General features: G+C 37.2%; 1 protein-coding gene across 2 annotated transcripts in view; it reads right to left on the bottom strand.

The window, feature by feature from the left end:
• Nucleotides 1-17,499, bottom strand: part of ITGA8 (integrin subunit alpha 8) — a 104,939-nt gene that overhangs the window by 49,389 nt on the left and 38,051 nt on the right. For both annotated transcript variants that reach the window (XR_010469997.1, XM_065050920.1), the window contains exons 14-20: nucleotides 14,247-14,292; nucleotides 12,137-12,244; nucleotides 8,290-8,345; nucleotides 7,631-7,785; nucleotides 6,378-6,515; nucleotides 5,845-5,912; nucleotides 4,396-4,543 (exon numbers count right to left, since the gene is read on the bottom strand). Coding sequence is in view for 1 of the 2 variants with exons in the window: in XM_065050920.1 (XP_064906992.1) it covers nucleotides 4,396-4,543; nucleotides 5,845-5,912; nucleotides 6,378-6,515; nucleotides 7,631-7,785; nucleotides 8,290-8,345; nucleotides 12,137-12,244; nucleotides 14,247-14,292 (719 nt within the window). In the remaining variant the exon portion in view is untranslated. The remainder of the gene's footprint in view (nucleotides 1-4,395; nucleotides 4,544-5,844; nucleotides 5,913-6,377; nucleotides 6,516-7,630; nucleotides 7,786-8,289; nucleotides 8,346-12,136; nucleotides 12,245-14,246; nucleotides 14,293-17,499) is intronic.

Genomic DNA, 17,499 nt, shown 5'->3' with positions numbered 1-17,499 from the left:
CACTGGTAGCAATTTGTATTTTTATAGCAACACATGGTCTTTTTGGCAGTCTGGAGCAGAAGTAAAACCCCAACAATTAACACATGTGCTCCCAGGGTGCATTTTAACTAGAAAATGATTGGATGCTTTAAGTAATCCAGGCGGCCTACAAACTTGAAACCCTTTCTGGTGGTCTTAGTGATGAGTTAGTAATTGATGCCAGAATACTTAAGCACAACAGGCTGCAGAGTAAAACAACTCCTCCCTTTCCTTGATCAACACTTTCTGATCGTATTTTCTGAGGAAAAGTGGATGGATTAGCTATCAGGTGCCAGACTCCAGCTTCTCATCTAGCTGATGTACAAAGAACTAGTGTTTGTCCTTACAAGGTTCAAATCACATCTCATCTAGCAAGCCACCCTGTACATATTCTAAGAACTTTCAGGTAAGACAAGAAGGTTTCAGGTCTTTTTCCTATCTTAAGAGAGTGTCATGCTTTGGTTCAGAAAGGCGTGGGGACAATGGGTCAGAGCTTATCCACTGCAAAATAAATCTGGCTGTCATATGCAACAACTCTGCAGTTCCCAGCTTGAGCAGAAAGAGTTATGCCAAAATATATGTTTCTGGTGTGGAACGAATACCTATTAGGAGCTTGAATTTGCCTGATTTACTTCTACTAATTATTCCATGTGAGTTTTGGTTCCTGCCATTGGTAATAAGGCAGGATTGAGCTGTTCAATACAGGGAACTCTTTCCCTGGGCAAAGGATTAGTGCGTAGTATTCAGGCAACAGCTTGGGATTCAAACACAGTCATGCTATTATAGTGTAAGAACATACCACACAGCAAGTACATACTGTCTCTGGACCTACTGTTGCCCATGGAAACGTGAGGTAATATAACCAGGTTATACTTTTTTTGTTGCAGCTAATTCCAGTAACTCCACATCTACTGCACATGGACAGTTATTACAAGCCAGCAGGTTTCCAGTAACCTGTAAAGCTGTGGCAATTTACTCATTTACCTGGTCTCTGGAGCTTTTAAATGTTTCCACAATACAAAAAAAAGGAGTAACACATCTGATTTCATTGTAAGTCATTGTATTTCATCAATCAGCTTTTGACTGAAGGAAGTATCAGTAGGTGCAAGAATCAATGAAATTTCAAAATCATATCCTTGAGCTCAGACCACACACATTCACTTGGCTCTCCACTTGCGTATGATCATGTACATCTCTGCAAGATGCTCTCTCTTGATTTGGCTGCACAGTTTATGTACAATATGCTACAGAATGAAACCTGAGATAATGACAGGTGAGGCAGGTCAGACATTGTGTTCCACAAAGCTAAAAGGAAGAGGTAGAAGGCAAGTAAATTTTCAGTTAGTTGTTGACTTTAACACTTTCTGAGTGTAATTCAAATGATAGAGAATAACTCATGAAATTGTTCCAAAAAATCAGGAAGCATTCAAAAGATAAATCTGATTGTGTATCAGACAGACTAAAGCCAGAGTAGCTCCATAGTAAAGTAGCCTGCTATCCCATATGAGAGTAGCTACTTTGAAATGATGGCAGCATAACAGAATGATTTGATTCTAAAGATTTTGGTTTTCAGTTTCATCAGAAATGTACTGAGTTATTTTTTTGGGTCATTACATTTAATTTATTCTGCTCTCAGTCTACCTGTTTTGCTGGCTCTGAGGTGAATATTATCTCTGCCTCAATACAAGGAATTCTGCAGTTTGGAGAAAAACAACTACACAGAGGTCTGCAAACAGTGATGCACTGAACAGTCAAAGAAATCCTCAGATGCAGAGCTGTAAGAGCATAATTGCAACAGACTCTACCACAAACCCACCTGTCTGCTGAAAACACTTTGTATTAAAACCTCAAAGTACCCACAGACCAAGAGATCTTTTTTTTATACCTCAGTGTTTACTGCATACCAGTGTAATAATTTCTTCTGTGCTCTTGTCAAGTGGTTCAAATTGCCGTATTTTTTAAAGCCCTATAGGTTGAGTTAATTGAGTCTCTCTTTAATTTCTATTAATTTACACTATGACCTCTAAGAATTTTGTCATTCTGGTAACACATGGACCTCTGATATCAAAGATTCTGATGACTCTGAGGAAAAAAATGGAAAAAAAACCAGCTAATTCTTATTTTAGTGGTCTAATTACATAATTTGTACATGTAGACAGATTGAACTAAAGAAGAAAACAGGGAGGATATAAAAGAATGAGTTTTAAAATGTGGTTTTACATTCTAAATTTTCTTTTTAAAATACAAAGATTGAATATTCCTCTTTGTCATGTTCACAGAAGTTTTAGGTGACAAATGACAGTATAAAAAAGCAACTGAATACATACAAGAGCCAGCCTCCATCAGCAGTTAAATACCAGCAAGTTTTAGCTTCGTGTTTTTTAAGAAAACTCCAATATCCATTTCTTTTCCAAATACACTTAGAAATGATTTTTTTTGTTGTTGTTTATTTAATGCAACTATAATATCACAAAGAGCATAGTTTTAAAAATATATATTTAAAGTTTAAAAACAATAGAAAGAATAAACTTGCTTTCAGCACTATATGTAATCCTCGTGGAAAATGTACTGGCAAAGCATAAGGGAAGATACTAAGAGTGACATAGATAGTAGGACTAATGTCTTGATCCTTCTCAGAAGGAACACGATGACATCTCTTTGAATGGAATAAGTATGAAAAATAAGAGAATATGAAATAAAGTATGTGTTGTAGTGAACTAAACACATGAAGGCAAAATGAAGGCAATTTTTCTATAAATCCAGAAGGATTCAGAATTTGACTTGTCAAAAATGTGTTTCATCTTCTGCAAAAACTGAAGAAAATGAAAAAGTTGCATTATGTTTCCTGGGACTTTAAAAACTTGTTTTCAAAATAGAAAGAACATTAACACTCTTTGCCAATCCTTTCTACCTTCTCCTTATTCTTCCAATGCACCATAATCTCCCACCTCTTTTTTCCCTTCCTTTCCCCATGAGTACCATGCCGGCACTACGAAATACAATTTTTCCTAAAATAACGAAAAACCCTGAGTAACTTCTGTCCATCCAAATGATAGATATGTGGTAATGTGCGCTGTAGGGTTTGGAATAAGTGCCTCCCCTGACATCCTTGGTAATGGCCAAAAGAACAGCCAAAGATTTCTAAAGAGTAACACAGGAAAAATATAACCAGGTGTAGTATATCGAAGAGGAGTTAAGTTCTGTAGATCACAGTCCAAAAAACGAGAGGCTATGCTACGAGAAAAAGAGAAAGAGACAACAGAAAGTGGCTGATGTCTTTACTTATTTGTTTTGTGTATAAAGATATGCTCCAGAGAAGTGAGACTGCAGAAAATTTCCATATTCTCATCTTCTGTGACATCATTAATTCTTGTCATTGTTTTTTCAAACTGGGTGAAAAGCCCCTTAAAAAAGACACTGACAGAAGGAGAATAAGGAAATACCTTGTAAGTTACTTTCAGCTTCCTTAAAAACATTTGCCTTCAGAAAGGAAATTAACTTGCTTTCTCCCACTCTCACCCTTGAGGCCCTTCTGAACATTCCAGGCACTGACAGGAAAACACAAGCTCATGTTGCAGCAGCTTGGGAGATTTATGCGCAGATGAGGCGATTCAGACTTGCTGTCCAACAGAGAATACATGAACACTCTGCTTGTTTGCAGGATAGTGTTTCGTCTTTGCTTTTAAAAAACAAACAGACCCAAAAAGGAAACACTCTTTGTTCAGTACAGCTCAGCAGGACTTCAGTCAATATTTGTCCTTCTGTGAACATCAACACATTTTACAATATTACTACTATTTTGGCCTACCCATAAGATAAAATAATTGACTACAAAGGAAATCAACTTTGTCACATTTAAACTGCAATTTATGTTCAGCTATTCAGGATATCTTAATAATGGTAAAACACTGGAGTGCTGGGAGTACGAGACAGAGGTATCCAGGTGTCTGGGCTCCTACAGGGCTCATTAACTCTAATGAGAGCTGAGACCACAGGATCCAAGGCTGAGAGCACTCAGGGGATTCTGCACTATCACTCCCTGCTATTGGTAGGGTTTACTGGTTCAAAATCTGAATGATGTGAATACCTCTAGCCCTGGGACGAATGTGACAGTATTTGTCTAGTATTACAACTAAGTTAACAGCAAGGAGCTGGACCTGAGCTGGCTCTGAACACAATGGTCCTGACCTTGCCATCTTCTGGTCACACATCTAATCTTTAGCCTGGATTGTGTGAGGAAGGATAGCTGAGAGTTGGTAGAATCTCCCTTCCTAAGAGACACCTCTCTACTTGCTGCTTTCAGCTCGTATAGTCTACATAGGCTAACCTCGCTCTCAGTTCTGCTTTATTATTGCTAGTATTTTGATTTTCATTTACCTTGTTGTTGCGTTCAACCCCAGTGTAATCTGCTTCAGGCGGAATCCTTATATGTAGCTCAGCTTCATAGGCTCCTTCCCCATCGTTCCTTGGATTTATTATGAGCATGACAAAGTTTTCTTCTCCAATTATTAGCTGATCTTTATCTCTACATAGAACATACTACTTGTCAGGAGCTAAAACACGCACAATTATGATTTTTGTATGAATAAAGAAGAAGAACGCTTTGTTCTCATAGCATCTGTTCTGGAAAATATTTTGTGAATACAGAATAAAAAATTTTCCGTAAAAAGTGACCCCATGGAAAACTATGCCAGCACCATGGACAATCAGAGTGGACTACTACAGAACTCAAAAGTTAGATGTATAAAATTTCAGAGCCTGACTACTTTCTAACAAGGAAGAAGTATCTAGTGGAGAAATTACTTGCCACAGGGTTCCCATCAGCACTGTTTTCTGGAGGGCACAAAGGTGGTAGGATTCCAGTTTTCCCCTTGTGTCCATTGTAAAATGAACCACGACAGAAGATCTCCTGAGACCTGCAATGGCACTGTGTCCTTTCCTTTCCAACCTACGTCCTGATTTTGATGGCATAGACAACTGTCAGAAGTTCCACACTTGACCTGCTTGGTATATTTCTCCCTCCGCAGAGGGAGACTGTTCCCATGTTTTGAAATTCTTTCATTCTGAGATTCATCTGCTCACTGTATACTGAGTTCAGGAGAACTGTGTCCCAAGCTCAAAGTAACTGGCACACCAAAATAAACAAATTTAAAATCTCCTTTGAATAAAAATTTGTAGTATCTCTTTACTGAGGGGTGACATCATTGATGTTTATAAATATATAAAGGGTGAGTGTCACGAGGATGGAGCCAGGCTCTTCTCGGTGACAACCAATGATAAGACAAGGGGCAATGGGTATAAACTGGAACACAAGAGGTTTCATTTAAATTTGAGAAGAAACTTCTTCTCAGTGAGGGTGACAGAGCACTGGAACAGGCTGCCCAGGGAGGTTGTGGAGTCTCCTTCTCTGGAGACATTCAAAACCAGCCTGGATGCCTTCCTGTGTAACCTCATCTAGGTGTTCCTGCTCCGGCAGGGGGATTGGACTAGATGATCTTTTGAGGTTCCTTCCAATCCGTGACATTCTGTGAATCTGTGGCATTCAGAGAACTAGAATCACTCCTAACAAACACTTGCAAACCTTATTTTCTATGCTAATCATTAAACATCGGAATGTGTTTGACAAAGATACACTTCTAAGTGTATATTTCTCCACTTCTTGGTTTTCTAGATGAAATGGATGTGCAAATTAAAATCTGGAAATCAGGTAGGAATGAGTAGCTATATCAAACAACAGAACTGTGTTCTATATATTTTATTCTGTTAAAGCAGTTAGAAGTGTCTGGATTTTGTTATATACAGCATCATTTATTTTATTTAACTTACGGCATAGCAGAAAGCTGCAAGTCAGGAATGCACAAGTTGTCCTCCCCACAGTCAACCAGAATGTAAGCCTGTATTGTTGTAAAAAAAATACAGTTAGTACATGCTTCAAAGTCCAAATCACTTCATTAAATATCACTAACTTAAATATCTTAAATATCACTAGCCCTGCCCTGGTGAATTAATCTCTTTCTTCTTTCCACAAGTTCCTTTCCACCTGAGTACTGTTGGAGACTATTTAGACTGTCAACTATATCCTTAGCAGAACAATATCTTTCAGGCTCTTTCCCACATTAACTTGGTTTCCATATTCTACAATGCGATATTTTCACAGTTCTGTATGAACACAACAAAGTTTTGTAAATGCTTTAAAGGCCTGCCTCATTCTATACTTATATTCAATTTACATTTTGAATTAATTAAATCCTTGTTGTGTAATTTCTGGACATGATATTTTCTTTTAAGGAAGATGATGCACACAGAATTTGTAAATACTTTCACATTTATATATTGAAAATGATACGCAAAATTTGTACCTGTTCTGTTAACGAGCTTTTCTGGTAATAGTTCAATATTGGCTTCACAGTCAAGCTGTCTTCAAAACTGGATTCATCCAAACTATAATTCAAGTTTATACTGATGGGAGATAATTTATCTCTAAATTCTGTTTCATCCTGTGAGTGACAATCACATAATAAAAACCAATGGTTTAATATAATTAGTTCAGATTAGTATGGTATGGTGACAGATTCATACTTTAGGCTTTATTGAAGGTAAAGATATGGTCTTTGACAGCTGCTGGTCAAATTCTGGCCATATGTAACGTCATTAGGAAAGTAAAGTGACTCACCATTAACTGGAATGCCCAGAACACATTGCCTCCACAGCCCCACATCTGGAAGAAGCTGGTTGAGCTGAGTAGACTCAGATTTTTTTCTAAGCATTACCCAAAAATGAAGCTGTTTAAGAGAGACACACAGAACCAACTCCTATCAGCTACTGCCCTCCTTCCTTTTGGAATGGAAGGAGGACATGTGTGGATTTGTGGAGGTAATATTGTTGGCTTGTTCCATAACCAAGAATTTACATGGATTAGCAATGGTAAAACCCCACCACCTTAATTGCCTACAGACTCCCTTCCATACTGCTTAGACTCCTCCATTTCACCTCCCACGGTATTTCCAGGACCAGGCTTGGAATCTGCTTCAATTGCATGAGGTAATTCCAGCTGCTCCAATGACCCTTTCTCCTTCACAACTTCAGTTCCACAGTTCAAAAACCATTTTAAAATAACCTAAAGATATTTTTAAAATATATAATTTTTAGGCCAATATTGCTGGTGACACTCCTTTAAAATACCTTTTGAAACTGAATTGGCATGACATTTAACATGCTTAGTTGATTATCCCACTGTGAATACTATAGGGTGAGCAATCTTGCCTTTTTGTATCAGGAGATGCAGTATTTTAATCAGAGTTTCCAGAAGAGTGCCACATGAGTGTATTTGTACACAGAGGAACTGTATGCTCTTCTTCAAAGGAAGTCTTTCTTTTATGTTTTCTTTGACAAAAGATGAGCCAAAGATTTACATGGGAAATTTTGCCTGGTTAGAAGAATGTTCTGGACACCCTGGTGAGGCATTTCTCATCTCACATTTCTGTAATTTTGGGATCTAAGAACAATGAAAATTGTTCTTCCTTTTGCAGTGGCTCCTTTTTTTACTATTATCTTTAAATCCCTGATATTATCCAAATGATGGCGACAGTCCAGAATATTTTAAACAGCTTACTCTGAGATAAACAAGAAAGTCCTGGCAATGGAGCTGTTTCTGTCTTTCCATCACAATGGAGAAGTAATGATGTGACTGGTGATAATCAAATAAGAGGGTCCTCTTGACAGCTCCTTTCTGTTTCAATGAATCTAATTGCAATTCACCTTTCAGCACTAAAGGATACAAGTAAATAAATTATTTATTTATTTGATGTGGAAAGAAAAAATAGCAAACAATTAATTATATATTATAAATACTCTAACAAAGTCTTCCAGGTAAAACTAATTCATGCTTTAAGCGCCCCACCCTCCCCCGCTGCTTAGCAGCACACTAGTTTTTGATCCAAAGTATGGAATACATGTAATTTAAGCTTTCTAACTTCATTTACAGATCATACATGTATGGGACACCCATCTCTTTCCATTTGTTGGTGTTGTTTCAAACCAGAACATTTTTCAATGGGGTATGTTCTTGGTTTTATTTGGAAAACAGCTTAAACTGAATAAAAAAACCTCAAAATGAATAATACAAGCTCTATGTTATATCTATGTCTTTTTAACTGTATTTTCTTGCCTTAGGAGGATCTCACTCCTATTAACTTTCAAGGTGTAAGAAAAAAAATACATCTGAAATGGAGGGGGACATGGTAAATTATAAGAATATAAAACATTTCTTACCTATCTCATATGAAATACTTTGACCTTCAAAGTCTGCGCAGACTCTTACAGTAAAGCTAAATATAAAAAAGAAGTAGTAATTATTAGCAGAAAGAGATCTGACCTGGGAATCAGCAGTTCCCAAGTCATCCCTTCCAAGTTTTCCTTTCCTTTTCTTAAAAAGATGTTCACTGAGATCTGTGTTTATTTACCTAAGATATTCCCTGAGTTAGCAAGTCTCCTATGCTCCAATAATAATCAAAGAAGATGGAGAAAAGGATCTGTTCCCACTAATTCTTGAGATAACCTACAGAGATCACACTTGTAATAGTATCACCAAAGTTGCCTTCCTTATGTTGAGCTTCAGCAAACCCCCTTTGTGTGAGGCTGTCTGCAGAAGTCCTTTCTTATGCCATTAAACTCCACTTAACTGTAGCCTTCAAATGACATTATGAATGTTGATTCACGTTCCACGCAGAATTGTAAATTTAGTCATATTCCTACTTCTTTACAACTATGAGTTAACACATGAAGAACTGATTGTTTCCTAATACACAAGGACAAGAACAACAAAAATGAGAAAATCTTGTGTAATTGCACCAATGCAATTTAGACATCAGGCCTCACAGGCCAGTCTTGCATGTCATAGCATAAATTTCAAATGTAAACTCATGAACTGCCACAAAAAAGTAAGTCAATATACTTCTTTATGATGCTCTAATGCTTGCCAAAACTATGCAGGTAGGAAGGGCTGACATATTATTATTTTTGGATTTTATATTTTTGTCAGGACTTTGGTATTCAGCTTTTTCTGAAGTGTATGTAGAAATGCTTCCTTTACTGAATCTATCTGACTCAAGATTATAAGTATTTTATTACTGTTTTAATGATAACATATTTAGAGATAGAAGAATGAAATTTTTTTTTTCCAAATCCTTTTTTGATAGTAGGAACTTAAGGATCAGAAATGTATTGTGCAAGTTGACTTTTTATCATGATTGGACACTTGTGTGCTACTTGATTTTTGGTAAGTCATGTAACTTCTCTGACATCTTGCTCCTCTGCCAAATGGAAGCAACAATATTTGCACTCTACCTTAAGTCAGGGAAAGGTGGAGCAAATAAAATTTGCAGATATAATTCAAGCACTAAGTAGTAGCAAAGTAGCTAGTGGATAATCAGATCTCGGATGGTAATAAAAATACCCATGCAGAGATAAATTAGATCTCTTGATAGCTGGAACCCAGTCTTGGACTTAATAAATCCTATGATGTGGAAAGAGTTTCTGACAAATGTAAATGTTTTATTTATTTACCTCTTTTTACAGAAATTAAACTGTATCATTCACACCTTAAAAAAAGTGTTCTATCATTTTATTTCATAGCTTTAAAGTTTCAGAATTAGTTCCAAATGTTTAAGTTTTCAGAACTCATAAATAGCCACATTTTAAACATAGCAGAGAAAGAATTATGTATTTCTAGACAATACTCTTAGGACTACGCATAAAAATGACTTTTTGTACATGATTCCTCTGTGCTTCAGTGTTCCAATTTTTATCATGGCAAAAATAATATTTTTCTAATGCTCAAAAATGTTCAATAATCCACATTATTCATATACACACACTTCCTGAAACTTTTCTGGTAGGAGGTTTCCTTTCATTCTAACTTTGCAGTGTCAGCCAGTAGACACTTTATACAAGTTCCACAGCTGGCTAAGAGATACAGAAATCTGTCCCATGGGACTGAGGAATTCTTTGCCTGTTGGAGTTTCCCTACTAATTGATTTCATATGTACAATACAAGCTTATATCAACCAAGCAGAAAAATTACTGCATGGAAAATAGCAGTTTCTCTCCTGTCATTTTGTAATAGAAAGTAAGCCTTTAGGGAAGACTATTTTAGAATAAAGAAACAGAAATTAAATTATGCTAATATTAAAACTCTTGTAGATATGAACCAAACATCTTCTGGCTTATTGTAAAACAAAAATGAAAAGTAATGAAAAAACTACATGTTAAAGGAGCATACTTTGTTTTTTTCTCCCTTTTTTAAACAATATCTCACAGCAGGAATACTTTTTTAACAGAGATGTTTTTGTTTCTTTTTCTTGTGCAAAACCCAATTTTTTTATTTCAGTACACCAATGGTAAACATTATGGTTTTGAAAATTTTTCCATTGTGGCACAAAGCATTCTTAAAAGTGTTAAAAACTGAAGTTCTGAAAAAAACATAATTTGGAACAATGAACATGCTTCAGCCCATGTTGATATTGTAAACTCTTTATTATATCAACTATTAAAACAAAAGGCGCTTGGATTAAAAAAATCAGGACAGATCTTCCAAAAAGGCCAAAGCTTCATGCAGTTCTGGGACTGCATAGTCCTACTGAGTGCATTCCACATTGCTCTGTAGGTAGGTGATTTTCCACACAGGGCATATAAATGAGGAACATTATGATAAATACGAGAAGTTCTATAAAGTGTAAAAGAACAGAGCAATAGTGAAAACCTCTTAACAGCCTCATCCTAGATTTTCACAACTGGTAGATTTAGGAACTTCCTGGGTCACGAATTGCATCAAATGCACTGAAAGCCCATATATTTTGTGGTTGAAGTGCATCAGAGCTGAGTACCTTCCTGACTCTTAAATGAACTGCTTCTGGTCATGATTATGTTTTATGCTTCATATTTATCACTGTTCTAAAACCTCTTTTGCTGACTCTTACATTTGAGATGATTTTTAAAAGTCATCTCCTATGAAGAATGTCTCCAATGTGGGGAATCCCTCTGACCACCTCTGGTTTAGAAGCAGTGAAAAATTTCTGCAGTGACCTTATCTTCTGGAGTCCTCCTTTACACCTTGATATTCTTTTCATCCAGCCCAAGTCCTGGCAGGCTTTCTGCTTTTAATATGCTTCAATAAAATGATATGACTAGTTTTTGTCTTAGAAAACTGTTCCTCACAGTCTCTCTGGCAGGACTTACTGGTCTTTTATATTCAACTTGCACGTGTTTACGTTCTGTTTTGCTTTTAGTTTCCTCATTTGTTATGATTTCCACTTTTAAACAGTATCTTATGTATTTGCAATAGCCTCTTTTATCATCTGTCCCTGGGGTCCTTTCTAAGTGACGATTTTTTTTTTCTCTAGTGCAGTAAATGTGCCTTTCTGTGGTATTTTGTGCTATTAGATAGTCTCCAACTGTCCTGCAAGCATTTCATATTTGTAAATGATCTTAAATAGTTTTAATTAGCTTCTAGTTTTTGAATGTACTTTTTATTTTCAAAGTTAAATGCTACTGTGGTGGAGGGTTTCTTTTTTAAAGATATATGTAACATTGTCCTGTACCATGCATTGAAACAAAGCTTTCCTCTGACCAATGGCAGCCAGAAACAACATCCTGTGCTCTGCTCTCAGGATGGCCAACCAGAGATCTTCTCTCTTTCATGACAGACTGATCTTTCTCTTTCTCTAACAAAAACGGTGGGCCCACCAGCTCTTCGCATCACTTTCACTGTTACAACAAAGATGTACATTTTGACAGATCAGTGTTTCTATGTTTGATCTGTTCTAGCTGTTTCCTGTTTCATTCATCCAAATGCTGCATATGAATTTGCAGCTCAGTCCTGAGAGACACGGAGCACCCCTCCATGCAGAAGGAGACTTTTAGCTAGTTCATTTTGAGAATCTGTGAAGTACTGGAAGACTCCAAAAATAACTCTGTCCTATATAGGTTTTTCTGCTGTGCTCATAACATGTTTCAACTTTTTCTTTTAGCACATTGAACAAAAAAGTGCAAGAAAAGGTTAGGAATAGGAAGTTATTTGAGAAAAAGGATGAGGATGTGTTTTGTTTAATCATGAACTTACCAGGCCACCAAAAGCTGAGAGCCAGGGAGCTGACAAGTTTTATTGTCTGGATTCACAATCATGGGGTTCAGAATGAGCTGAGCATTCACTGTCACAACAGGTCTGGCTCTGGGGAACAGAAACAAGGTTCATTGCATACAGAAGGAGCACGTTAGTACCTAAGTCACAGCAGAGAAAACACTTTACCGAGGTGGCCACCAAAATGCTGGAAATGTAGTGTTACTTGGGAGAAAACGCTTTTACAATGCTGGTCCTACCCAAAAGAACTTTTCTCTTTTTTTTTTTGGCCAGGAACTGTGATACCTCCTACTATGACATTTTGAAAGTTCTTCACAGAAAAAAACGCAGGTTAACAGCATCACTGAAACAGTAGCCTACAAGTTAACAGTAGGTGTGTCCTGGGACAGAGGCATATCAGGTGCACTTCATCACACTGGGTTTTCACAAAGGGACAGTCTGCTTTTGAGGATTTACAGCAGCCCTTTGGCCATTATTTTATACTGACAGATTTGTTTTATACTGTCTCCATTAACAGAGACATCTTAGACTTGCTATCTCTGTTTAAGACTCTTAAAAAATAACATAATTTGGCTAAAGTAGAAGCTGATCCAGAACATCTTGAGCCAATAGCACAGTCAGCTCTGTCTGACATGTCTTGAGAAAATTGACTTTGGAAACCAGGAATAATCATCACAAAATTCTGCAGAGTATGTGAAAATATAGTTGTGGTGATGGGAACCATCCCTCTGAATAACAATCTGTTATTAAGTAATAAGAAAATCAATAGTCAAGAGCAACTTAGAAAACAAATGAAAACAAGAAAGGGTCTATAATTTTTTTAAGACCGCAGTACTATTTTACAGTAACTTACATAATTCTGGCAAAACCAGCTTCTTACAAAATTACTCTAATCATACTTTAATCCACAGCTGAGCTTTTATGAATACTGCTCTATATTACTTCAGCAAGACATTAAAAAATAAGATTACTTTCATTTTTGTCCAATAGGGAAAACCTTTTTTCTATCAAATTTCAGTGAATAAAATTCTGTTTCTCCAATATGACATGTTGCATATTTGATACACTCTGGCCAGGAAATGGAAAGACTGAGGGCCTCCTGCTATCCACCTTCTTAAATGAAATAGTACACACTAGATATAATTCTCCTGTGCAGTCCTTCATGTCACTGCAAAGTGATGCATCGCAAAGGATTTGCACGATTCTTCAATAAGGCAGTAGGAAAAGCAGGTCTAATCACTGCACCTACAGTGTTCACCAAAATGAGCTAACTATCCTGTTTTACAAAATTCTTATGCTTTGACAAACGTTCAGAAGGGAAGTAGAACATACCTTCTCTCAGTCAGGTACTGTTGGGAATACAGACAAGAAGACAGGAATCAAGAAATATGACCACATTGTTGCAGCAATGGATGGTAAATCTTTAGATGCAAAGAACTGTCAGCATGGCTGGACTAAGAAGGCAGCAGCAGATTTTTGTTTATATATTTGGTAGTTTTAATTTATACCCCTAATCAAACAGTCCATTTAGTGAAAATCCATAGTCAGCAGTAACTCTGAGATTTGCAAAATGGGATCTCATACATTTTTTGTAAACTGAAGCTAAAAGCAGCCGTCTTTATTTTCAATAAATAGTTCATGTCTTAATGTACATGACCTCTGAAGAGTCACTGGAAAATTTCCAACTAGTACCATTCCCTCAGTAAAGAAATCAACTTTCAATGTTTTGCTTTTTAAATTTCTCCCTGATGAGCTGCACGAACTTTTTGACTGTATAGGAATGTGTGTGACATGGCTTTAAAGGTAGAAAACATACCATTTTCTCTTCTTGTCTCATTTAAACTTAACTGAGAAGCCAAACATTCCAAAAGAGATTTCTTGAGCTTAGACTAAGCATGGAAATTTTCCTTGAAAATTACAAGTTTTGACCTTGGGAAAAAAGGATTTGTTTCTCACAAGATGCTGATTTTATCATCTGTAATGAGCATCTTTTACACATTGCACCAGGAAAGCACAGAAATGTGCGGTTTGTTTATTTGCAGATCACCCTCCAAAGCTGTAAAATGAAAAATCCATGATATTTACCACTTACCTATAAACAACTGCTTTTCCAGCTCCAAATGCACCTACAATTAAATCTGGAAAAACAAAACAGCTTCAGAAGAACTATATAAAATCCTCTCATACATTTTTTTTCCAGCCTAAATTAGATTATTTATATTAAGAATGCAGTAACATAAAACAAATGTCATAATTTCTACATAATTTTTTCATGAGTGTACCTGAAAGAAAACATTTCACATTATGAGAGATGGGCTTATGAATTTCTTCGTTGTATCCACTAAGTGCCAGTCTATTTAACACAAGCTCACCCGTACCACAACCCCACTTCTCTCCAACTTGCATTAAAGGGGAAAAAACCCTATACATTTTATTTCAAACCATTACTTGCCCATTACACACAGAGAAGCAAACCACTTTGTCATCACTCTCATACAGGTCATGTTGAAAATTTATGGTGTTCCATCCTGACAATCCTCCCCATCCTACTTTGTGTTTTGAGTAATTTTAAGCATTTTGTTCGCTAACTTCAGCATTTCATCTCTGTGTACATAAATTCAACACACAGGTAAGAGGGTGGCTGACTTCACAGTTTCTCATGTTTTCAGTGTTGCAGCAGCATATGCTAAGGCATTCAATAGTTATTTGTCTAAAGCCATCTTCTTTCCACCAGTCACCATCTGGAACAGATGGAGTCAACTACACAAACACCACACTGGACATTGGGCACATCTTTGTTACTGGACACTGGCCTGGTTTAGGAACCTACAGGCCCAAATGTTTTTTTGCCTGGAGTCACCACACAGGGCTCTCTGGAAAGCTGCAGACTGGCTGGTGGATCACTCAGGCCTGCTAGAGAAAAGCTGGAGCCAAGCAGTGAGGAAAAAAGATCAATGCTGGAAAGTTCAGGAAAAGGAAAGAGCTTTGTTTCATTTTCAAAGCCCGAAGTGTCCATCTGTCCCTTTCACTCCACTGTTGTCATCACTCGATTTGATTTACACATGTTCAATTCAGTGGATCGAGACTTACAACAGGCCTTGTGGTGGTACAGACTGGCAACCTAAATGGATCTAAATGAGTTAATTAAACCAGCACTCAGGGTTGTAAACAAACCATGACTTGCTGCTTCCATAGTCTGAGCACTGGTTTGCTTGTGAAGCCCTGAAGTCATTGAGCATGATGCAAATACAAAGCTTTGATGTTGATTAGCTGGGTGGGTTTGGGCCAGGTCTGGCAGCGAGTTTTCCAGTGCTCTCTCTGCCTTTCAGATGGTCAGGATTTCACAAGTTTAAACAAGTACTCCACAAGGGCAACAGCCCGTCCTACAATGAATTCCATTAAATGATGTCCTAATAGGAGCAGGCATGGACAGTTTATGGGTCTGATTCTCTTTTTGTACAACATTTACATTTTTCTATTTCCATTGGCCTTATGCTGCAGGGTCAGGAACACTTTAAATAGCAGAAGAAAATGAGTGTTGTTTCTCTCTCCTTTTTGGGACATTTATGAGTCCTTTTCATTAGCAGCTTTTATAGACAAATTACACACAGTACCAAACCCAAAAGATATTTTTTGCTTAAATAAACAACTGATTGAGACATAGCCATTACCATAAAGGCTCCACAGAGCACATGGTGGAATTTTCCCTGACAGCTCCCTGATAGCAGCACCCTCAGTAACAGATTCAATATTCTGTTGCGCTTTTTTTGGTAGTTTTGCTTGGTTTGGTTTGTGTGTGTGTGTTTGACTTTTTGTTTGTTTCTTTGTTTTGTTTTTGTTTTTTTTTGTGGTGTTGTTTTAAAGGAAAAGGAAACTTGTTATGAACAGAAGATGAAAGACAAGAAGGAAGGTGTTTCTACTCTGTTGTTCCCAGATGGACGCTCTTTATGAATCCTGCAACAGACTTAACTCACGACATGTCCTGTTTCGTACTAGACTTGATAACTCAAAAGGTTTCAGTGCAGGACTATGTTATGGCAGAGACAAACCAGGTAGATATCCAGCACTCATCCAGATCCTGGTCTTGTCATGATCTCATAATCTGATCTTTCGTTAAAAAGTAAAGCCCTCTGACTCTTCATGAGCACAAGGGAAAGCTTGAACACACAACTTGAGCATGCTTAATAAAATGTAGACTGTTTGAATCTGAAGGTAAAAATCTGTCAGACAGAACCTCACTAGTACAAGTGAACTTTTTTGGGTATCTCCAACTGTGCAGACTTAGGTCCCCGCTATCTCGGCATCCTCACTTTAATGTTAAAGGGGACTTCGTACATCTGCTTAATAGCTAAATTCTGGTTTCTTTGGGACAGAGGGTCTAGAGGAGCAGTGATAGGTCCCAGCCACCAGAATTATGGACTGGTTTTCCATAAGCAGTCTTTCTGCATTGCCACCTCAGCCAGGTTTGGAAACGCAGCAAAAAAGATGAGGTCAGTCACGGCACCATCACAAAGGCCTTATTTCAGCATAATCTATGGGCAGCCAGGACTGTGCTCATCCTGCTCTCCTTTGAAGCTTTTACTTTTCCCCTCACATGTCCACATGACCAAGTCATTATATATTCAAGCAGAGTATTCACTGGAAGATTCATTAGGGACTTCACTTTGCTTCTACTTGTTCTGTCACAGAGCAGTTTTATTTCTTCTTTCTTTCATTGCCTTGTGGGGTGCAAGCCCTACACCCATCACTGGAAAAAAAAATTCTGATATTGATATGAATACATGAGATTTGAATACATATCGAATCAGAGCACTTTTATAACCAGAAGTTTTGAATTTGCTGTGCAGAAGAAAGGTTACGAATAATTTCTGTGAAAAAAATGCATGAGATGTCTAAATTATCTGAAGTCTGGCAACTTTCCCCTCCCAAAAAGAGAGAAGTTGTCTTTATTCATTGCTTGTTAATGTTACACATGCAATGTCATTGATGCAAAGGTCACTAGCTGAAAAATAAGGGTTTAACAAGCAATTTGGAATTACATAGCAAAAAAGGCCAGCTTAACTACTTATAACCCTCCAAAACAGAGCCTGAAGGAAAGTGTATGAAAACCTTTGCTCCCCCGCATTTGTGAGGGCTTTTTTTCAAGCCCAGATGAAAGTGTGTGTAAATAGAAAATGAAAGAGAGAGAAGTATCAGAATCACAAAATTTCCCTCCTTTTCTCATAATTCATGTTTTCAGGAGGATGAATGACCTCATAGATTGAAGTAAATGACCACTTTGCCTGTGTCATCTCATTGAGAAGATCCTTTATCAGCTGTTACCCTTCAGAGAAGCAGATATCTGT

This window comes from Columba livia, chromosome 2 (assembly GCF_036013475.1).
Source record: "Columba livia isolate bColLiv1 breed racing homer chromosome 2, bColLiv1.pat.W.v2, whole genome shotgun sequence".
Taxonomy (NCBI): Eukaryota; Metazoa; Chordata; class Aves; order Columbiformes; family Columbidae; genus Columba; species Columba livia.
Note: the sequence above shows the minus strand (reverse complement) of the source record. Positions and strands in the feature narration are given on the sequence as shown.